We start from the raw sequence: 25,019 nt of genomic DNA on the forward strand, positions 1-25,019 counted from the left end.
CCTCTGGCCATAGTTGCATTGGCTTTGAAGTGGCGCTGCACAGATCGATCGGTGTTTGACATCAAAGTACCGCGAGAGCGATTCAAAAGCACAAGGATTCGTCTGCTCTCTAAGCTCTTGCGGTTCTTTGATGTCACACACCGATCGATCTGATGATGATGACACGCTTCAAGTCGCACAAGCCTAATGATTCAATGAACCATTCATAAAGAACCATTTACTTCACTCCTAAATGAATCAGCCATTTGAACGAATCAAATGAATGAATAAATGATTCGATGACTTAATAATTAAGACATTACCACCACCTACTAGCAGTTTTAGTTTATTATTTAGAGTATCATTTCATTAAAAAAATAATTTAATATTTTCATAGTAATAATAATAAAATTAAGAAAATAAATTATAAAAGTTATAGTTCACCCAACCAAAAATGACAATTCTGTCATCATTTACTCACATGGGCCAAAAGAGCTATATGTTATACATTTTATCAAACAAAATATTTCTTGCAGAACCCACTTTTTGTAATCTCTGTTTTATGCTTTACACAACAGTTACTTTAAATTATCTTTTGGGAGTATTTTCTACAAATTTGATGTGCAATTAATTTGATTAATTAGTCACCACATCATGTAATCAATTATATAAAAAAATGTAATTGCTTATCAGCCCTAATATATATATATATATATATATATGAAAAAAAATTAACATACAAATTTGTTCTGCTTGTATTTTATGAACAAGGTCCAATGAGTGTAGAAAAGTTTCAAATAAAATGTAATATCTGAGCACGGTCCCAATTATGAATAATGACTTTTGCTTTACAGTTTATTAGCTATTTGTAACAATTTGATCAAGTAGAGTTAAAATAGTGCTAATATTTACAACTGAAGGAACTTAGTATCTTTTTTTTTCTGTGCTGTAATTCAGCAGTACACACTCACAGTACACACTTTCTTGACTTTTCCCATGGTGCCTCAGTGTGAGGGATGGCAAGCACACCTGACCTGTCTGTTCCACAGGGGCTTGTGGCTAATGGATGGGTCAGAGCTTTTTTTGATGTTTTATTGAAAGATCACCACGGCTGTCCTGGCTTTCGCCTGACTATAAATCAGGGTCCTCTGTGGCCTGCTGGACTGTCCAGAGTGTGGTTTATGTCAGCCGGGGCAGGGAGGACCTCCGATCCCATCACTCCACCTCAGCTATATCACACACACACACACACACACACACACACACACACACACACACACACACACACACACACACACACACACACACACAGCACTATCGTCTCTAGAATGGCCAATGGGATCCATAAACTTTGTATCTGTCACACAGGCATCAGTCGGCTTTGATACTTACATAATATATAGCAGCGTTAGCATATCTGCAGTATTTTTGAGGTTTTTTTTCTGTTGTGTTTTAGCACCTGTTTAAGATGCTGTCAGGTGTTCATAAGATATATATCAAACTGCAACAGTTAATCAATGAGATCAATATAAATCGATAATGAAAATAGTGGACCAGATGTTTAAACCTGATTTATTGGGTCTGTGCTTTTTATGTTAAACATGTTTTTGCATACACTTTATAGCCTACATACTTTTTTTTGTTATATAATCTTCTTGTTACTTGTTACTGTTTTTTAAATCCAACAAATAATAAACAGATTAATAAGAAAAAGTTGTTGCACTTGTTGAATTTTTAAACAAAAACTAAACATTGCTTTTTTTAAAATTTATAATAAATGAATTGACAAATATTTAGTTATTTATATATCCATTAATGTAAACTCTTAAAAAATTATATAAATTAAATTAATAAAATACATTAAATTAGTTTTAAATAGTAATTAAATATAATTGAAATAGTAATATAGTAATTAAATGATTTGTGTGTTAAGTTATTAAATGCAGGTTTTTTTTTATTTTGATTAAACTGAAAATAATTAGCAGGTTACAAATAATCAGCAGATTAAATGAGATTTTATTTGAGAAAACAGCACGCTTTTCATTAAATTGCTAAAAATATTTTTTTTGCCCCTATTAATCAATGAATCGAACAAGTAATGAGTAGTGATTATCAAAATAGATGTTCAGTGAAGTGCTTGTTGCTCATTGTTTTTAGGAGAACACTAGAAAACATGTGAAATAAAATACTTTTAGTAATTGCTTTTGAACTTTTTTGTACTTCTCAAATAATCAAACCAACAATTGGCAATCTTATTATCAAAACAGCTGTTAGTTGCAGCCCTTTATCAAATATGTTTAGTTACAAATTGTATGGATTATACAGCATTAATATAATTGGCTCTTGTAGATGTCAGACAACCATAAATTGCTCTTTTTCCCCTCAATTTACTGGCGTCTTTCTGGGCCTAAAGAATCTCTCTTACGTTTGTTACACTCAGAGAGCTGATGTAGCACAAACAGTGTGGTTTTCTCACCACTCTCCCTTAATATTGCCGTTAATGAGTAAGTTGATGTAGTTGAACATTTAGTTAATAAATATGTCAGACTTTTACCTCTCTCTTCCTCCCTCTTTCCACTCCTTGTCTCTCTCTCGCAGTTTCCCAGGCTCGCTGAGAAATCGCAATTAGTTTTAGATTTACGCTACGATGACAGTCAGTGGTATATAAATAGAGGTTAAACACACAATTTACATATTAATTTCATGATTCATTTAATCAATGATTTATGTGGATATAGATTGCTTTTAATCCGCCACTCAGCAGCAGCGTTTGCTCTCTCACTCCCGCTCTTCTCTGCTCTTCACCAAGCATGACAGAATAGAGTGCTGAACTCTTTCTTTTCCCCCCTCTATCTCTCTCTCCCTCGGTCTCTCTTTCCTCGGAGCTGTTCAGTGGCTCGGAGAGGAATGCGAACGGAGGGGCTCCTAACGGCACTCCTAATTGGTTTAATTTTTCAGTGCGTGCACCGAACCTGACACTCATTTACTGCACTCTGCTGTATCTCTTTTCTCTCTCTCTCTCTCTCCATTAATAAAAGGGTAATAATCGCTCTGGTTAAAGCGATGGTAATGAGAGCAGTGGTTATGGTGATTGGTGGCGGCGGTTGTGTATTCATAACAGATCTCTCATACTGAGGCAAGAAGGCTGTAATTGAGCCATGATTGAGACACATATGCTCCCCTCCACTGCAGAGCAAAAAAGGAACGAAAAGGAACCAAGCAAGGCTAAAGTTTTAGATTATTCTGCTCTAAAAGTATGTATATAAAGCTTTGAATCAAGTTGGCAAGTAGGATGGTTTTAATGTTTTTCTTTTTCAACGTTGACGGCTTTGTCATTTCTTTCTTTATTTTTGTTTGTAGTAGTACCCAAAGCTCAATATAGGATGTGGAGGGAACAAGATTGGGAAATTAGTGAGCTCCAATTCACTTGACCTTTGGGCTCTGACTCTGTGATTATTACCGATGACCCACACTGATTAATCAGCTGATATTTCCAATATCTAGCAATAGCCAGTTTCTCAATATATGTTTCTGCTGGCACAATATTGTAGCAATTAGTGTTCATTTCGACATCAAAGCATTTCCATTGGCTGAAAGAACTTGTTTTGAGTGTCCTACTCAGTGCCTGATTGGAAATCTCAACTGCTTGGTAATTTATCTAGTCTTTTTAACCATGTGTTATTTTTAGTAAATATGACATATCCCACAATAGAACTGAAGCAACAAACAATCAAAGTAAGCATTTCACACGTTTTTCACACGCTATAGCATACTAACCTGTTAAGCTATCATTGGGTCATACCCTCTGTTAACGTGCAAGATGTTCGGTCAGAATGTTTTAGCAAATAAAAAGAGCTTTTTAAGTCAAGTCAAGTCACCTTTATTTATATATCGCTTTAAACAAAAAAGATTGTGTCAAAGCAACTGAACAACATTCATTAGGAAAACAGTGTCAATAATGCAAAAGGACAGTTAAAGGCAGTTCATCATTGGATTCAGTGATGTCATCTCTGTTCAGTTTAAATAGTGTCTGTGCAATCATTTGAAATCAAGTCAACAATATCGCTGTAAATGAAATGTCCCCAACTAAGCAAGCCAGAGGCGACAGCGGCAAGGAACCAAAACTCCACTGGTGACAGAATGGAGAAAAAAACTCCAGACCAGGCTTTTTAAAAAAAACAAATAACACTGTTACAAAAGTAGGATAAAATGTTAGCTTATTAACCAAAGGCTAATTGAAAAAAACAAAGGCTTCAGCTTTTATATATAATATGTGAATTAAAAAAATATTGATTTACATATTACTAATAAAATGATTTATCATTTCCAGTCAGGTACAGAGTACCAATGAAAGTTGTTTTAGTCAGTGGAATGGCTTTGGGTCATAGGATTCTGTCGGCCATTAACACTCATGTTTTATAAATGTACAGTAATGACAGTATATTCTCTAACCGAGAAGTCTGTGAATTCAGTTTAATTTTCAGATTGATTGTTACAATAACACACCACTTTGTATTCACCACGATTGGACATCTGTCCCCCCGCATACTGTTCATACTTTATTCTCTTATCATATTCCACATTTGGCTGAAAAATATATGCGGTACATCCAAATGACAATCACTAGGAAAAAAACTTGTTACTTAAGTGTTTTATCAGAGGATTCAGACAAACAGACCTAAACAGAGTCGTAAATGAAGATTAAAGCTCATGTAGGCGGAGAAGGAACAAATTGGGATGATTTATTGGCGCTGACATGAACGTGTCACTGCAGGGGGAGAGCGGAATAAGAGAGAAAGCGAACGGGAGAGAAAGTGGGGGAGGAAAGGTGGAATACAGAAAGGCGCGATATAGCCGTTCATCTTGCAGAAGGTAAATAATGGTCTTTAATTATTTGCTGGCGGAGCTGTTGAAAGCTCGGGCTGATACTGTCATTGGGACGATGCTGCTGGTGTGACGTGTGGTTAGGAATGTTAAAGGTGATAAGTGTGTGTGTGTGTGTGTGTGTGTGCGCGTGAGAGAGCATGGTGGAAATGTATCTCTAGACGCGTAATATGTGCGTGAATTATGGCTTTGCATGTAGTAAAAACACACTGGAATCAAGCGGGAGGTAATAGGGATGTGTTAACCTCCATACATTTAAGAAGAGCCCCAGGTCCATTGATTGGATGCCCATCAGCCACATATAAATCCATCAGTTAAATCAATAAATGACTCATGATTGAATTGCATCATGATTAGTGTTATGAAACACCATCTCTCCTCATTTGGCCTGAACAAAAGCGCTGGAAATGGATGTTTTCAATTGTGACGTCAAGACAGTCGGCCAAAATCTGTTGCATGCTTCTTGCTTGCTTTAACTTAATTTTTGAAATAGGCCATCACCTGTTTGATTTTTGTTTATGTATTATTATTTGCAAAGCCAGTATGAGTAAATTCACTGCACAATACATTTCATACATTGCGCAATGCTAAATGTGGTGGTTTCACTTTGCATCCTTATCATGTGAAATATCTCTCTGCAGATAAGAAAAAAAAATGATTTTGAGTCACAAGTTTAAAATGTCAAGTTGAGGTCAGCTTTCCGTAGATATAAACCAAGGGTTTCCAGACCTGTTCCTGGAGGGCCACTAACCTGCAGAGTTTAGCTCCAACCCTAATTAAACACATGTGAACCAGCTAATCATGGTTTTAAGGATTATTAGAAACTGTGTTGGAGCCATTTAAAATATTTCTCTGTTTGTTGAAATAGTATATGTGAACTTCTGGCTGAAATAGTGGCCGGAGTTTGTGGTGGTACTAGAGAAGACGGGGCAAAAGGCGTGGTTGGAGTGTTTAGGAAACCTGTTTGGAAACAAATGTTTTTTTCACTTGTGATGCACAAATTACATTTAAAGTCAACATGAAACAACATTCCCAAGCCATTTTACTTCCATAATGTGATTTATTTCAGAGTGAAACAGGAAAAAATGGGTAGTACAAGACTTTTTGGATCCTGAGAATTTGCCGTTTCATAACAAAATTGAGTCAAACCTGAATGCGAATTCGCTAAAACAATACCTAAATGGCTATTTGGTTATTAATTGAACATTGAAGTGACTTCAGTCAAAAAGAAACAGAATTTCAGAGACAAAGCAAGTCATTTTATTTTGGTTTAAAGAGTATGAAGATATTTTTTGGGGGAATAATGTGTGATGATTTGAAATCAGGAATTTATTTGTGGATTACTAAATATGAGTACTTAGATTCTACATGCTGTGAGTGTATGTTTTATAAATGTACCTATCTGCAGAAAGAAGTACCCTCAATGCCAGTGATTTGCTAGACTGGTACCAGGCATGCTGGCATGGGCACAGACTGCGAGTCAGAGGAGAGCTGTTCGCACACCCTTACCTACCATTAAACCCAGCCCAAAAACCCAACCGCAGGCACGATCCACCTTTTATGAGCCCCGTGCAGCTCATAACACACACCAGCTACACATGGGAAAGTGTGAGTGTGTGCATTTTTGGCAAGTGCATATCCCGGGATGGTTGCACAGCCGTGCTAATATCTCTCGTAACTATTTCAGCTCATTAATTTTCCCCTCAAAGTTTCCTTCAGTCGCCCCTGCGCAGGGTGGACGATGCCTCTTTGATATTCAGAGTGTGTCGAGCCGTTTGGTCTCTGAATAGACCGTTTGCTCTCTGAATAGACACAGCTCAGAGTTTAATAACTCTAAAAGAGAACTGATGCATTTGGTACAGCTGTACAGCGAAACATATGAAGTGGAGTTATCTGGTGTTAACTTTATCTGATCTGACGTACAAACCGTTATCTCGGTGTCCAAGTCAGCAGTGTAGGAGACACCAGACTACGCAAGCTTGCTGTAAACACACTGTTAAACGCATACACACATCTTTCACTGCATCAAAAACATTCAGAGATGCATCTAGGAATGTGAATCAGAATGAAAAGGCTTATGCACACACACATTTTTTTTTGTCTTAAACACCCATATTTCGCAGCATGTTATGAACACCCAGAGTAGTCAAGTAATGCGAATCATCTGGAATCTTTCATGCAGATACATGCATTTTTTGTAGTGCAGGTTGCAAAAATCCAGTGACACAAAATAATCGGTCTGAAATGTCTTGCGTGCATCTATAAATACTGTGAATGTGTCTGAAATATTTTCCACCAGCACGCATTTATTAGCATAACACAAACATTCACAGATGCATCAAGTACGATGAATCGGTCTGAAATATTTATCACATACAGTACACGTTTTTTTTTTTCACCACATCACCAAACACTATCAAGTAAAGCAAATCATCTGAAATCTCTTGCATGCTTCCACATAGATTTTTTTTTACTGCATGTTCATGTTGCAAACATCAAGTGATTCGTAATGTGAATCAATCTGAAATATCTTCCATTAACATGCATTTATCAGCATGTTACAGACACACACAGATGCATCAAGGACTGTGAATCAGTCTGAAATATCTTACTGAAATGCATGTTTCAGCACATCACAAGCACTCTGAGATGCATCAAGTCATGAATCATCTAAAATCGCTTATGTTGGAAACATCCAGTGATTCATAAAGTAATGTGAATCCGTCTAAAATGTCTTGCACATCACAAACACTCTGAGATGCATCAAGCAACATATGAATTAGATCTTTAGAGCTAATGCATGAAGAAGACACAGTGAATATAAATGCACGCACATTGTGTTCACCTCAGACCTTCTCGTCCAACTCTAGCGCTCACATCCTCAGCATCTGAAGGACACCAGAGTCATAAACATATACATACATGGCATCACACACTGACAAGTCTCTATGCACAGCATTGCATGGGAATGAAAGCATGTGTATTTGAGCAGAAGCGCATGGTAAAATGGGCCTGTGAAGAACCGGGTCAGGGTTGGTGTATACGCAAGGTCACGTTTAAAACACAGGGGTTGGAAGGGCCCATAAATCAGCCTGCACATACGGCTGCCCTCCGCACTGCCTGATTTAACACCTGCGCCCAGACCTTCCTTGTCAGGCCCGGCATTCTTTATTACCCGCCTCTGCTCACTATACCAGTAGCGCAGACAGAGTTCACCTTTGAAAGAGCCGCAGTAACTCTCTCTCTTTCTCTCGCTGGTGTGCTATCTATCTCCTTTCTCTTTTCCTCTCTGCCCTATGGTCACAGTTCAGGGAGTGGTCAGATATGTGAAGGTAGAAGCGGAGACGGTCATGTACAGGAAATTGTCAATTTAATGCTTTCTTTTTGTAAAACCGAAGCAGAATGCTACAGTGTTCACTCATAAACTACATGTGTGGTTGGTGGTCTTACAGGGGTCATCAACTGCCTTTTTTATTTTGTTTTACTGTTCTCTGAGGTCCACTTATAATGTTATAAAAATGCGTACATCAAAAATATAATAATTTAGAAGTAATAGGCTATTTTCTGTCCTGTTTTGACCCCCTTTCATCAGAACGCTCTGTTTGAATAGGCATGGCAGATTGTAGACGCACGCCCACTGCTGTGATTGGCTAACAGTTGTGTATGTTTGACAAGCCTACATCCTTCATCCTTCATAGACGAACGTTGCTGTGAATTAGGTTAAAAATGCATAAATACATATCAAACAATCTAATAACAAAGCATGAGTGACCATGTAATACAAACAGTTACTCACACTTATGTGAAGTAATGAAGTGAACGAACTTACAAGTTTTTAAAGACATGGTCAGGATCTTTATTAAAATTAAAGTGCATCCACTCTTTCCTAATGTTGGGATCAGAAGGAAGACGATGCAAAGACTGTGTTTTTCCACAACTTGTCACTGCACAGCGTCTTGTTGTCTTCGGAGCATCTTTAACATTTGGTTTCTGTGTTTCTGTGCCGTTTTCAGTAACCACCGATTCATTCAACTACACTGAGGGCATACTGGAAACTGACCAATTAATGCTTCCTTTTTAAAAAGCAGAATGCGAGTGTGTCTGTGCATGGCATCCATGTGCAGGTGTGTGGTCTTGAACTGTTATTGGAAAGTTGCTGTTGCTGTTAACTGTTTAGCATGTTGGGAGAGTTGCTTTAAGCTCTCTAGAAGAAAAGTTCAACATGGATTTGTGGAATTTATATTCCTTCTGAAAATCTAACAAGGGTATAACTACAAATAAAACCAAAAATACATGGTTAATATAGTTAAACCATGGAAACCACAAATTAACCATGGTTTTGCTAAACTAACCATAGTTTAACCATGGTGTTTGTTGTAAAACTGTGGTTTTACAAATGTGACCCTGGAGCACAAAACTTAAGTCTTAAGTCTCTGGGTTATATTTGTAGCAAGAGTAAAAAAATTGTATGAGTAAAAATTATAAAGTTTTCTTCTATGCCAAAAATCATTAAGATATTGAGTGAAGATCATGTTCCATTAAGATATTTTGTAAATCTCCTACCTTAAATATACCAAATCAAAAATTAAGTTTAGTAATATGCATTGCTAAGAACTTCATTTGGACAATTTTAAAGGCGATTTTTTCAGTATTTCGATTTTTTTACCCTCGGCCAAATATTGTCCTATCCTAACAAACCAATCAATGGAAAGCTTATTTATCAATGTTTTGTGGTCCATGTTAATCAGTCCGACAAACATGGTTTACACTTTCACTATAATAAAACCATGGTTAATTTTTGTAAGGGATATGAGCTGCAGTAAGACATGCAAAACTTTTTAAACAATTTGCTGGTTATTTATAATTATCATGCATGTAGTTTTAATGGCCCCATACCAATATAGACTATTAAAAAGGGCATGTGCTGGAAATAGACAATGTAATGCTTCCATTTTGTCAAATAGAAGGCAGAATGCAACTGTCACGTTGGCATGCTTGGTCCTGCAGTGTGACTTAAAAAACTGTCTGTAAAAGTCCATCAAAAGTCAATTTTGCTAATTATTTGCAATTTAGACCCTGGAGTCTGGAAAAAGCAAAAATAGATTGCAATAGTGAAAGCTTTTAGCTATATTGTATTATTATTATTATTTTTTTATAGTGCAGAAATTTATCAAGCTGACCTTTGAGGCATAATTCACAGAGAACAAATACCAAAAGTTTCCAGCATGTCTAGACATACATTTTTCAGGTCACCTCTCCTAGCAGTCGCAAATATCTTCCGTCTTCTTTGACAAATCAGGATCTGGGTTATAATGCATGTTAAATAATAGAGCTCACCGGAGGTCGGGCTTTGCTCTTTTGTCATCTGTAATACAATCTTCTTTTCCATCATTTCTTCTGCTGTCGCCAGGCCGGAGGGGCCCAAGGGGGTCTCAGGGGGACAGCCTGTAAGAGATGGACTCTTTTGCCAGGGGCCCAGAGTACTAAAATGCAAATGTAGTTTTTGATTGATGATAAAGTTGGCCATAGGATGATGGATCGTAAGAATTCGAATAATGAGAATTTAACATATTGCAACTACACAGGGTAAGTAGAAAAACTGTGTGAAGTGGCAGTTTGGAATTAATTTATGTCATTATTCCTATTTATTTCTATCAAAGTTACAATTTTCAACCAAAGCAATCACTGTAATTTAAACATACATAGCAGACAATACATGAAGTCAAAAATTTGAAGCCTGTTTTCAACTTTTTAATGCAGCATTGAAATATTTCCTGCTACAGCAAGCGCATGCCGCCCAGTACGCCCACAAAGTGCTTTTGTGTGTGTGTGTGTGTGTGTGTGTGTTCCTCGCTCGACTTGTCAGGTCCTCCCTAATAGCAGCTTTGCGAATAAATCTCAAACATCTGACCACTTTGTCATAATGCGAACGTGCTTGTCAGCAGGTCTATGAATGTCTTACAGGATAGTTTAATTATAACGTCAGGCCGCGATACGCATTCTCCGTCGACTGACTGGCAGGTAGTCGCTCCGCCCGCCGTTCCGAGACTGGGAAGAAAAAGAGAAAGTCACTACTGTTTGATTACCGTACCTCTACGGTCCGTGGGCTACAATTGTTCTCGACGAAGCAAAATACGAACGCTACCGTTAAAAGAACTTCGGCAAAATTCCGGCAGTTTCACGCCTCTCCTGTCAAGAGCCTCTCGCTTCAGTGCCGTTTCCGTCCAAAATGTAGTCCTTAGCATTGTTCGCCATTTCTTCCTCAACAATAGTTCTCAAAATGATGAGTGCTATTATTTGCCTGCTAACACTGACACATAATTGGATGGTGTCTCCCTTAATCTGAGCTGTTAGGCAACAGCGTTGTCAAAACGCTGAACAAGTTATGAGATTAATTTCCTATAGAGCATTGTGAGCTTGTCACTCACAAAGTGCTCATGAATTATTTTAGGGGCGCGCAGAAAGTTTTCACGTCACCTCGAGACGAGTTCAGAAAGATTCGGCTTTCAAATAAAGTCGCTCAGTGAGGGCAGTGCCAAGCAGATTACAGTGTGAGCTTGGCAAATTGATTATTATAAGGTTACAACAACGAGAATGTTCATATTTACCACAAAACGATGCTTAAATACTAATGTGAAATGATGCCATTATAAAGTCAGTACATTGTCTCAAGCTTATAATGTAATTATCAGTCCAGCTCAGTAATGGTAAAGTTGCGTAAACTATGGAACGAGTAAGAAGATGTGAAGGGGTGTTTTAGGCAAAACCCAAAACAGCAGAAGAAATAGGATATACAGTAGTAGACCGATGCTCAGTAAGTAATTACGGTTATTAATATTTATAAACAATTAAATTAAGAGTAAGAGAGAGCAAAAAACAAAAACTAAATGTATATTTATATATATATATCAATCAAAACGGGCCCTTTAAGCTTTCTTACATATACCTTACTTTTTTTGGTGCACATATTCTCAAGGGAAAAGAAAAAATGCATCAGATTACGATAGTTAAAAAGGCTTTTAGTGCCGACTTTAAGCTGTATATGTCACTCTTGAACTCTAGAGACATCATAAATCTCTAATTTATAACATTTAATTGACTGACGCTTGTGCAGTAAATCAAAATAGCCTATTAAATATTAAACCAGTTACACACATTATGAAACCACAGTTGATCCTGAATAGTGTACAACCCCTAAAGTCAATGCCAGAACTTCACATTTAATAAAGTACAATAATGCATTCAATTTGTATTTTCTGCATTCTCATCTTGCCGTTTCTCTCTCTCTCTCTCTCTTTTTTTATTTTTTTTCTCATGTGGCGATCCATCCTCGATGTTCCCGGGCTCCTCACGTCAGGTAAGTGCATAGAAGCACACTCACACATCACAGGCATCTGATCTGGCACCTTTAGAAACACGTGGAAAGAGAGACTCGCAGAAAGAGACATGGGAAGGTCATGATGTCACATCCTGAAAAATGTGCCATTGATAGGGTTTAAGAGAAATGTCCACTTCACACACACGCTCGCTCCTGAGAGGGCCGCGAACAGCGCTCCTTTTTTTAGAAACAGGTGTTGTATTGCATTTCTTCCCTCAGGCCTCCTGCAGCAGATAATGCACGCCATGACATTTGGTCTGGTTTAATACACCTCTTTGTCACAATCACCGGTGTAATTGTCTTCTATAGAGCGGCATGCTTTTAATTAAAGTGAGTGGTAGGCTCTGACAGAAATGATTTATTTCATGCACTCTTCTATCGGGTCGCGCTCAAGCACACATACGCGCACAGCCACAAACAGTGTCTTGACACACGGGGCAAATTAATTACAGCAAATCAAATTAAACAACGTCACCAAATCACACTGTCTATCTGTGTGTGCCGTGGCAGCCCCAACAAGAAGTTTATTAAAACGAAGGCAGCGGTTGGATGGAGAGGGCGACTCGTTTAGGGAATTAATTCATGGTGTTGGAAGCATGGATGTGGAAATATCACAGACTGTTTGTGGTGTGTGAGAGCGTGTCCTTTTTCTCCTCTCTTCAAGGTTGGGTTCAGAGGTTAAAAAGGCTTATTCAAAACTCTTGAACTTTATTTAGAGTCCTTTTCTGAAGTAGCATTAACACGATTGATTAGAAGGCTGTATGAGAAGCAGTCCAACTGAATGCACACCAAATGTTTAATTCTCTTAAGGGACCTAAATTAGCACAGTTCCTTCCCTAAGCTTTGTCTCTGATCGATCTCAGGGAAAAGAAGAACTCGCTAGATGCATTTATTCCTGACATTTCTTGTCATCTGTGCTCGGTGGCTGAACAATCGCGCTCTTAAACAATAGCCTTTCTTTGCTCCAACAGCACTGTGTTTGAAAACATCCTGTTATTCGTTTCAATGTTATAAAAGTTAATTAATTGTCCCATCCTGTCTGCTAGGGAGGTACAAATGCACAACTCGGAAAAATTGATTAAAGTGCTGGAGAACGGCATGAAAAACAAACAGCTATCTGTCATTTGAGGTTGAGCTCTTTGTGTGGCAGGATTGGAGGAAATAATTTGATTAAAAGAGAAAAAGTAATCAAAGTCTTTGTTTCTTTGTTGGTCATGTTTTTAGTTATTTTAAGTCCTTAATAGTTTTCAATATATTATGTTTGGTTAGTTACATCATTGCAATAATGGAGGAATAAATATGTAAATGTGTAATAATAATAAAATAACACGATAAACTGTCCATCATTCATATCAAGCATGGCTATGTAAGTTTAAATGTGTTTTTCAAATAGAGGAGAGCAAGATTTTTTTTTTTTCACTCCTCTCATGGTGAATTTCTCCCTTGTTTCTTGTAGCTGTACTGTGTGCATGAAATGAAAGATTCTCTCTTTTGGGCCACTCCTGTGATTTTTAATTAAATAAGGGTCATGTGTATAGTCCACCTCCCAGGTTTAAAGGAATTTAATCTGGAGTCAGGACACAAGAGTGTGTATGTGTGCGAGTGTGTGTCCCTCAGTCTCAGCCATGTCACTCATAGCCGTGACCCGCCGAACCCCAGGGCTGTGCAGGTCAGTGTGAATGGAGCTGTGTGTGTGTGTGTGTGTGTGTGTGAAATTGAAAGTGAGACAGACTTGCACCTGCACCCTTAATAAATGTAGTCAAGCAGCCGGGACATCTCTCTTATTCCCCCTGTGTGTGTGTGTGTGTGTGTGTGTATTCTTTTTTTATGATTTATTTATATACTTTAAACAATTATAAAAACAAATAATAATTAAAAATAAAAAAATTAACATTTACAGAACCAGGGGAAAATTAAAATAAACAAAACATTACAGAAAGAAGATGCACTGAGAATTATTTTCCCCTCAAAACAAATAGAATAAAATAAATAACTTAGAGTACAGTACAATCACATACAGTAACATTAAACATAGCAGTGTACTGGCCAGGCAATACAAAATTAGTATCAACATCTAGACTGGTGATAGATGTGGGGAGAGACAAGGGGATCACACACAAAGAGCAGGGTCAAGCTGGAGAGTTTTGATATGTTCACAAAGGGGTTGCCAAAGCTTGATGAAAATGGTGCTAGGTCGGTGAAGAGAGTACCTAATTTTCTCCAGTTTCATAAAATAATGAACATCTCTTATCCAGCGAGTGTAAGATGGAGGGTGAGGGCTTTTCCAATTCAATAGAATTAAACGCCTAGCTAAAAGAGTCAGAAAGGCTACGAAATCTGAAAAGTGACAAGGCAAAGAATGGCCAGGCAAGAGAACCCCGAATAAAGCTCTGACTGGACAGAGTGGGATATCTGCCGAGGTAATGGCTGACAATGAGACAAAAATTTGTCTCCGAAAGGAAGACAGGGCAGGGCAGGACCAGAACATGTGAATTAAAGTGGCTGAACCAGAATGACACCTGTCACACTCTTAATGCGTGCTGTGTGTGTGTATTCTGTACACATATGACTTTCCCACTGTAACAGCTTATATCAGACAAAATAATACACTTTAAAGAGTCTTTATTAATTATAATATTATTTCATTATTTGGTTCATTATTTGTTTGGTTGTTTGTTTTCTGTAGAACACAAAATGAGAGATTTGTTAAGAATGTTATCGCCGCTCTTTTCCATGCAGTGGTTGTCGCTGAGCTCCAATAGTCCATCCAAATTGTGAGCTGTATTCCATGTGTTTGAATTTAGATGATCAGACCAAAATTTAAGATGATTTAAAATGATTCTGAAAGTATCTTCCCACAATTAGTTTCATAAAAGTTTTTATATAAACACTTAAATGCTGAGATGTGCACTAGAAATCTTGTAGCTTTGTGCAGATGCCATTAAATTGCAGCTTTTAAAGATTTATGTTCATCATGTTGGTGTGAAGATTTAATTAAAAGCAAAGACTATGAGATGCATGTGATTCAAACAAGGCAATTATTTCAATTTTATGCTGACGGCATTTACCATAGAGACCCGCGTCATGTCAACCGCCCCTCCCCTCCGTACACGAATACACTTCATTTAGCCCATAGTTTATGCTGATCAATGGCTGGCAATTACAGCTCAAACATTTTGAAAACCTTTCTAGTGAGAGAGAGACACAGAGAGAGAGAGGCAGAGAGAGTATTAATGAAAACTCCTGAACAAATACTGTGTAATTGGCTCGGGCCAGCAGGGTAATTGGCTTGTTCAAAGTTGGGGAAAAAAAGGAAAGCGGAACCCAAAGAGGAGAAAGTCAGGGGAAATGTTAATATTGCAATATTGCTAAAAAATTATGATGACATCAGCAGCGAGTGGTGCTAAGGTGAGATTGGATGGTGTGTCGACTTTAGACAGCAGCAGGTAAATAAGCATATTATTAACAAAGGATTGTTAGCGAGTATTTTTCTCGGGGGCTAATGAATTCGAAGAGGTGAGCGGAGTTGGAGGAAGAAAGGCAGTTTTGCACTGAAGCGTCACAACTGGAGTGGAGGAATAAAGGACTAATGCTGAAAAAGGGCTTCTCCTCTCTCCAGAGGTCAGGGCCTCCCTGGTGGCCGGGTATGAGTTGGTGTGAGGGGGGTGCTGATATCAGGCTGTGCCACGAAATAATTACTTAACACTAGATAAATAAAGAGAGGCTCATGCATAAATACACACAAACTTTGTACTCAGACGAAAAAAAAAAACAATGCTTACACAGCCAGTGATACGACAAACTACCGCACAACTTTGTAGACACAATGTAACACTGTTCAAATATATCTAGATGCATATTTTCTTTACTACATTGCAAAAGGTCATGTTCTTGATCAGATTTTTTTAGTTATTTTTCCAGTAAAAAATTCTAAATAGCAAAACAAGAGAAGCAAAATTTTGTAGGATCATATTCAGAAAATTTATCTTTAATAAAAAGAAATTTATATTTGCAGCATAATAATAATGTGCATATTGTAGACTGTGAACATACTCTACCCTAAGACAGTGTATGTATATATATATATATATATATATATAGATAGATAGATAGATAGATAGATAGATAGATAGATAGATAGATAGATAGATAGATGCTGTGTGTGTATATGTATGTATATATGTGTGTGTGTGTGTGTGTGTGTGTATATATATATATGTATATATATATATATATATATATATATATATATTGCTTGACATATATTGTCCCAAATGCAAAAAATTTATTATATGTATATATATATATAGACACACACACACACGCACACACACACGCACACACACACAATAATATAAGTATTCAAAGCCGGCTACACGTATTAAACGGAAAGAGAGAGAGAGGGAAAAAAAGGGAGACAGGGGAGGCTGTATTAGTTTTGACCTCGTCTGGGTGAACTGAGAAAAAGAGAGATTTGATTAAATGGATGCCCAGGGGTCGTGACCCTGTCTAAACACACTGCAGCCCTCAGCATTAATCAAATAATCCTCCAGAAATGTTGACCAGCGCGACACTTTCCACCCCATGCATATACACAACCTGGGGATTTAAGAGTGTCAGTGTGTGTGTGTCATTGTGTGTGTGTGTGTGTGTGTGTGTGCAAGTGTAAACAGCAGCCTTGGTCTAAAAAAATACCACTGAATTTATGCCACCTATTTTTAACACAGTCACATTTTTTTTAAAGGTGAAAGACTCCATCTTTATATTATATAAGGGGAAAAATTAAGAAACTTGAGCATAAGAAGTAGTGGGTTTGTAGTTATCTTTGTAGAAACACAAATTTCACCTCATATCTTATCTCAAGAAGGTGGAAAAAGAAAAGGCGATATACAGATGTAACCAGAAATGGAACCAAATATTAAAGATTAACGAGAACCAGTCATTAAAAAAAGTTATTTTGTCTTAGCTTGTTCTGTGCTAAAAAGATGCTGGTCCTAACAGCCATGCCACCAGCAGAACTTAAAATTGATTATCCAGGTTAGTCTTGCTGGTCTTGATAGTTAACCCCTCAACTCAACTTTGCTTTTAAAGCACTTTCCAAACTACAGTGTGAACCAAAGTGCTGTACAAAATAAGATAAAAGAAAATCAGCATCCTACCCTGCTGTATAGCACCAGAAAACCCCCAAAATGCTGTTTTTTAGCAGGGTTTGTAAGCGGCAACATCTCAAGATAAAAGAGACAACGTTTGACTACATATTCTGAAAAGGACATGGACATAGGTCATCATGTGCTAGTCACACAATAGGAATTAGCCAGGCCAAAAATGTGGCCCGATTCTTTTTGCCACTGAGTGGCTTCTGACAATGGATGCTGTCTGCCTGCCGCAGGCCAACAGAAATTAGAGCAAAGACCAGCACTGTCAAGTGTCATGTTTCCAGTGAGATTAGGGAAAGTGCGCTTCATTGAGACCTTAGATTTACCAGTAATTATCACGCCGCTGCTTCCACACAAACCTAAGCTTTCTGGGGGCGAACGGGGATGGCGACTCGCTCCCCATTGCATTTTATTTTCATTAATCATAGACAGAGCTCTACTCCCTCTACACACATGACTGCGTGTCTTCGCACAGCTCCACATCTATAATCAAATTTGCTGATGATACTGTGGTTCTGGGTCTCATTCACAAAAATAATGAGACCGCATACTTGGATGAGGTAGAGAAATTAACATCATGGTGCCAGGACAACTGTTTCTCTCTGAATGTGAGCAAAACTAAAGAACTGATTGTGGACTTCAGGAAGAGACAGCAGCAGCCCTATACTCCTCTTATGATCTGCGGGACCCCTGTGGGGAGGGTGAGCAGCTTCAAGTACCTTGGTGTAAACATCTCCGAGGACCTGACTTGGACTACTCACATTCAAACACAGGTTAATAAAGCCAGGCAAAGACTGTACCATCTGCGGTTTAGCAAATTCAGGGTCTCACCAGCAATCCTGAAAACTTTATATTCTGGGGCTATAGAAAGTGTATTGACTCAGTGTATCTCAGTGTGGTATGGGAACAGCTCCAGTCAAGACTGCAAAGCCCTGCAGAGAGTTGTGCGCTTAGGTGAGCGCATTTCAGGGTCTGCTCTCCCCTCTCTGCAAGACATCTACCTCAAACGCTGCAGAAGTAGAGCTGCTAAAATCATCAAAGACTCCACCCACCCCAGTAACCATCTTTTCACTTTGCTGCCATCTGGTAAGCGCTTCCGTAGCCTGATGGCAAAAACCGAGAGACTTAGGAGGAGTTTCTTCCCCCAGGCCATCAGGCTCCTAAACTCAAAACTCTTAACATCCTCATGCCTCCACTTAATGTACACTCTATCAGTAAGATATTCATCATTCACTGCCTCACATTGACATACTGACAGTGTCACCCTGTTTGCACATTTGCTTCTTGTACATTCCTGTATATCTTAATATTTAAGACTACAGTATAATGCACATTGTACATCCCTGTATATCTTAATTTTTAAGACTACAGTTTACTTTCATGCACATTATTTTGCGTTCTATATTTAATTCTACAATATACATCTTTTTTATATTTTATTCTTATATTTTTATTGTTTACTTTTATTTCATTCTTACATAGCTATATTTATGTATATTTTCATCTTTGTTGTTTTCTATAATAATTGCACTGTCCATGGAGCGGACCTGACTCACATTTCAGTGCTGGTTATATATGCTCTATATAATTGTGTATGTGACGAATAAAAATCTTGAATCTTGAACATGTGAAGTCTTAACTAAGCCCCCCCGATGCTGGCGGACTATGGGCATTCTCACTGACTGGATCCAAGTATGCGACACAAAAAAACGGCGGGGCGGTATGCATGAGAATATTGTCTGCCCAAATAGCCACCCCACTGGTGTGCATTCATTCTTCTTTTATTTGGGCGCAGGAGCTGAGGGAGGGGGGTTGTAGTTAGAAGGGCTAATGTGGGTAAATTACGAGGGAAAACCTCTGCAGCTGAAGGCCTGAGAGTGAATGGAAGTCAACGGGAGAATAATGGCTGGTGTGACAGTCATGCCTTGGGCAATTCGTCTGTCCTCTGTGCATGCCGCTCACTAAACAGTTAAAGATTCACGAGAGGAAGGTGAGCATGTGAGTGTGTAACAGCTCCCTGGGTAATAGGGCTACGGAGCAATCGCTGGAACAACAAGGTTATTCTTCAGGACGTTATTATGACATCTGTGTTAGATGTGATTTAATCTGTGTTAGTTAAACAGCTTGCGAATATGCTGATAAAACTGGGAGCTAAGTTATAGTGTCATAAAGCCAACTTCACCTTCAGTTATTATCTGAAAATATTTATTATCGACTGTTAAAAAGTCTGAAATTAAATGCTTTATGACCATTTATTCACAAACGTAAAGCAAGCAGTGGCCCCAGCGGTTATTACGAGTCTGCTGTTTGTTAAAAACAAACTGGAATAATATAGATAAGAGCATGGTGCGAGGGAAGGGAAATCTCTGCACTCTTGGGTAAACACGGCTACAGAATCAATTCACTAATCTGTCCATTCTCTCTGATTAAGGCCCGGTGCAGGAAACACAACGTGTTCACCCTTTTCCTGTCTAACCTTTTCTACTTTCCAACACTCTGTTTTGAAATTTATATATAGAGCGAAGGCGGTTGTGAAAGTCTGAGGTCATTTATGTTTTCCTCAGCACTTGTGATCCCTTAGCAGAGGGTTGAGTATCAACTAAGAACTCTTATTCGTGAAGCAATGGTACATTTCACTGTAGGCCAACCTGTAGGTGCATTACCTACATCGAGGGCTGCTCTTCCCACGTAAATTCCACTCTCATTTTATCTTTTTAGGAACCGACTACTCCACGTTTTGGACGACTACTGCACGTTATCGTCAAGCTATACAAAGTACTCTACTGAATTGGATATTCCACCGAAGATACAGCTTAAAATGCTAATTAAAAATGAAAGTGGTGCAAATTCAAAGCGATATGAGAGATACCCCTTTGATATTTGCAGATATCGGTTAGTTCTGCTTACATAAGCTCGCATAAACAGTATGCCGACTTCTATCTCTGCCCGACAGAGTTTCCTACGAAAAAACATAGTTTCCCTGAACGTGTGAGAGGGGGAGAGTGAGACTTCTGTGAAAGACAAGAGAGATTATGCTAATCAGAGCACTTTTTGATTCTACATCCCCGGGGGTTATCCCGCAATGGTTATTTACTTATCGCACCATCCAGATAACTGGGCAAGATAATGGCCCCAACTACATATCACTGGCTTCATTTCACCACTAATCCTCTTCCCCTCCAGAGTCGATTCCTTTTTTGTCCAAGTAATGAGCTGTAAAATTTAATAATTCACTTTTTCTTCCTTGTGTGGAGTGACTCCCTAGTATGGTTTGCTCGGAGAAGTTAGTCTTAAACTTGCACAAATAGCAACTGAAAACTGTATAGGCTTTCCCCCTTTGTGAGCATTCTAACTTCTCTTGGATCTCAATAAAAGACCATGGTCCCTATTTTAACGATCTAAACGCAAAGTATAAAGCGCACGGCGCAGGTGCACTCAGGTTGTATCCAAATCCACTTTTGCTATTTTAACAATGGAAAAACGGTTGGCGCGCCCGGGTGCATGGTCTAAACGTGTTGTCTCTATTCTCTTAATGAGTAATGGGTGATTTTTGGACGTAATGTGCAATAAACCAATCAGAGTCTCATCTTCCATTCCCTTTAAGAGCCAGTTGCGCTCATGCCATGACTGATTTGCTATTTATATGGCGGAATTTGGCAAGTGCAAAGACAGAATGAGCCTCCGAGATTATATATATATATATATGTATATACACTACAGACCAAAAGTTTGGACACACCTTCTCATTCAAAGAGTTTTCTTTATTTTCATGACTAAGAGACCTAATAATGTTTGCTTTCATTATTTTACAAAAGCACACCGCTTTGCTGTTGTTGTGACTACACGCAATTAAAAGTAGACCTTTTACAGATTCAAAAGTTGCATTACTTTGGATGAGCAAAAATGACTATTTAAGTATTAAGTATTTTAAGTTAAATGTAAATGTACAAACCGGCGTCATGCAGTGAGCGCGCTATATTCCGCTGCCGCGCCAACAGTATAATACCGCACATTTATCTAGGTTAACGTTAAAACGAGCGGCCATGTAATGTTGCTGCTACTTACATGTTTCAGATGATAAGCCACATTTGAGGTCGATGAACAAAACTAATGTTTGGATGTCCAATGTACTGTAATTACAACATAGTTAATAATCTGTCCGCCACAGACTTCACCCCTTCCCGTGGAACTTTTTTACGTCGACTAATGGTTATTCGACAATCGGGGGCAGCCCTAGTATGTTGGATACAAGAATTCTTACTTTCTTAGTTTTATGTGTAAAAATTTTTTACAGGCATTTTTGTTTGATCCTGTGGTCTTGGAACAAGCAAAACTTTTATGGTCCAATCTGAAAGTGCGATATCTGGTCTGTGATATGTAGTTGATGTTTCTTTGAACAGTTCCTCCTGAGTTCTTGTTTGTTAGCTGGTGTGATTCAGATCCTCTTTCCGGGCTCATGAACTGATTCTCACTGAGTTGTTCAAGGCAAGAAGGAATCATACCATATGAGATTGGATTATAAAAAACTGATGTTTTACCCTTCTATCTCTCCTCTTTTTTCCTTGAGTACTTCCTCTATTGCCCTTCCCCCCTCACCTCAGCTGTTTAGGCTAAATGGATACCTGTAATTCATCTTTGCACTCCGTGTCAAGAGTGTTTATGTGGATTCTGAGTGTTTTTCCTTTCTCTCTCGCTCTACCCCCCTATTCTCAGCTCTCATTCCAGCTTCTGATCCCAGACAATGAAAACAATAGATGGGAGCCTCTTTTTTGCTCGTCTCTTTTCCCACACTCCACCATTCCCATTTCATGCTCTGCCTGTCGGGAGTCTTTTGTGGACGGCATTAATTCCGGCCACGCTGGATAAACTTTCAGCAATAACAATACAGTCTTGTATTTGTTTATTTATTCGTTTAGTCATCCTCCGCTCTACGACCATCTGCCAAGTGTATTAAAACACACAAAAAAGATTCTTTTTAACTTTCATCCCCATTAATACAGTATTTACATATAATTCTCTCATTTTATGACCAAGGCCTACTTCTGGTGTTTAGAATCACACGGTCATTTTTGAAGGGTTGCGTAGGAAGGAGTGACATCAGTAGCTTTTGTGGTGCTCACCATCGCCACATAGCCATAAATTCCACCCAGTGGTCCACCCTTGTGTTCAGATCGCCCAGAGCTGAGGGAAATAGGCTGAAAAAAAAGTCTGTTATCCCAGCACTGCCAGCATAGTTACAAAAGGATGTTTATATGGCTGGCCCTGTTGATATTAGATTAAAATAATAGAATTTGAGAAGAATCTTATGGAGAATCTTATGGAGCCATTTCTGGATTGCATTAGGAACAGACCAGATTGCAGCACAGAATACATTCTTTTTTGTTGAATGTTAAAATGCACGTTTTCTTTCTGTTAAAATACCTTCTCCTGTCCCAGAAATGAAAATTCTGTCATTATTTACTTGCTTTTAAGATGTTCCAAACCTGTATGATTTTCTTTTTTCTGTTGAAAACACAAGGAGATATTTTGAAGTACGTGAGTAATCAAAGATTTACTGTTGACTTCTATAGTATGGAAAAAAATACTATGCAAGTCTATGGCTACCAGCAACTGCTTGGTTACTTAAATTCTTCAAAATATATTTTGTGTTCAGCAGAAAAAAAAAATTATAATAATTCAAACAAGCTTTGAACAACATGAGTTATAACAACATAGTCATGAGTTATGACTAAATTATAACTTTTTTACAATTTGTTGGTTATTTGCCCTAAAAAGAGTAAACACAGTTTAACCATCCATTTATTATATAGTATACAAAAAATAAATACTTCACTTTTGTTAGATTGTGTTGCATACAGCTTTACAAACAAAGAAGTTGAGCAAAAAAAAAGATTCAATGATTCCAGTCATCACTCAGAAATTTTATGACTTTTTCAATGTTTTTTTTTAGGTACAAATGTTGGTGTTTAATAAAGTGTTGGTGTGAAATAAAGTGTTTAGTTGCATTAGTAAATAATTTACTGGTAATACAATTAAATATCTTCATTGTAGTTTGTTTTTTTTGTGTAGCTAAGTAACTGCTTTTCCAAAAGATTTGCTTTCAACATTATTAGAAGCTTGTAGCATAATAATAATAAAAAAAAATCAGCTCCTAACCTTTTAAAAACTTTGCAAAGCATTCTGGGTCATCCCTTTACGCAGCCCTTTACGCTGCTAAAACGCTGCTGATGGCCGCCTCAATAATTCACGACTCTTTCCATGTTTCGTCATCATTTTCATAGGTGCCTGTCTTCTGATCATGTTAGTATGAATAATACATGTAGTATTATTTTACATAGGTGTTAAGTTACAGAGGGGCCGTGCTGATGTCCTTGGGCTATAATAGGGTGGGACACATACAAAACAGTGGTGTGCACCAGAGGACAGGGCAATTGTCATTAATATGAGGCACACAGGTGGACATGTTTTCAAGCTACTTGAGCATTGGATAATGCCTATGAGGCAACAGTATGTATGCATTTAATTTGAAAAAATCAGGCGCATAATGACAACATCAGTTCTGTTGTTGTTGCTATTTATATAGATGCACCGATACAGTTGTTGTTAATTGTTTTAGCATTTTAACTCTCCAAAGACTCTGTGACAGGGAGAGATTATTATTAGGGCTGATTTTAAATTGAATAGAGCAATATGCAAACATAATAAAAAATATATATTTTTTTTTCAACTGATCATTTTTCTTCAAATAATCAATCAATTAAATATTAAAGTCCTAACATTCTATATTTTTTAATAGAGAAAAAGATATGAAATAACAAGAGAGAAGCAGTCTCAGGCATTTGTGCAGCAGGTGTACAGTTGATCTATATCAACATCCCCTGCCTGCTCGTCCATCTGTCTGTCTGTCCTGTCCTGTTCTGTCTGCTCTCTTTCTTCCCTGCACCACTGTGTCCTGCTGACCTCTCCATGGCCCTTTTCATTACTGGTATTCCAACAATGTATTTGTGTAAAAAGGAATCAATTAAATTCAAATCTCTCTGAAAGCAGGCTTTGCAAGAAAAACACAGGCCAGTCAATGTTTAGATTGTGCAGCCACTGCATCTTTTTTGTTCTTCCCTTCAGCTCTCTCCCTAAGTGTGCACGTTGTTCTTATTTATGTATTTTTAATAAATGCAAAATAAAAAGCTCACAGACTTAATTGCTTAAGCACAACACATTTAGACAACAATACGCTCTTTTCTTTGCACTATTTTCTTTTCATATTGCATCCTTGTTTTTCTTTTCCTCCTTGGCCTCGTGTTCAGGGATGACCCCGGGTCGTACTTGATGAGTAAGCCATGCATGTTTGCAGACCGAAATCATTTTGTAATAAGGACAAAATCCCAGAAAACAGAGATGTAAAAGTTTGGCCAGGCAAGGGAGTCAGGAAATCTCGAGGCTTTTGATTTCTTGGAGGTTTTTTTTTTGCTAGCAGGACGAGGGTTAGCAGAGGGGTTTGGAGGCATGGAGGAAAAAGGAGGGGGGTGTTGTTTTCCTAATCCATTTGTCCCATTCCTTTGGAAGTGCTTGTAGAGAAAACCTTCTTTGAGTTTTTGACATGCTGAGTTTCAAAGTAAATGGAA

The 25,019-nt window shown here is 38.1% G+C and overlaps 1 protein-coding gene across 1 annotated transcript in view; it reads left to right on the top strand.

Annotated features, from left to right (window-relative positions):
• The first annotated feature begins 4,735 nt into the window (after window positions 1-4,735).
• The window catches only part of LOC132130859 (dachshund homolog 2-like), a 130,222-nt gene continuing 109,938 nt past the window's right edge, over window positions 4,736-25,019 (top strand). Inside the window, exon 1 of the mRNA XM_059542699.1 lies at window positions 4,736-4,851. Coding sequence (XP_059398682.1) covers window positions 4,736-4,851 — 116 coding nt within the window. The remainder of the gene's footprint in view (window positions 4,852-25,019) is intronic.

The sequence above is a fragment of the Carassius carassius genome, chromosome 47 (assembly GCF_963082965.1).
Source record: "Carassius carassius chromosome 47, fCarCar2.1, whole genome shotgun sequence".
NCBI classification, from domain to species: Eukaryota; Metazoa; Chordata; class Actinopteri; order Cypriniformes; family Cyprinidae; genus Carassius; species Carassius carassius.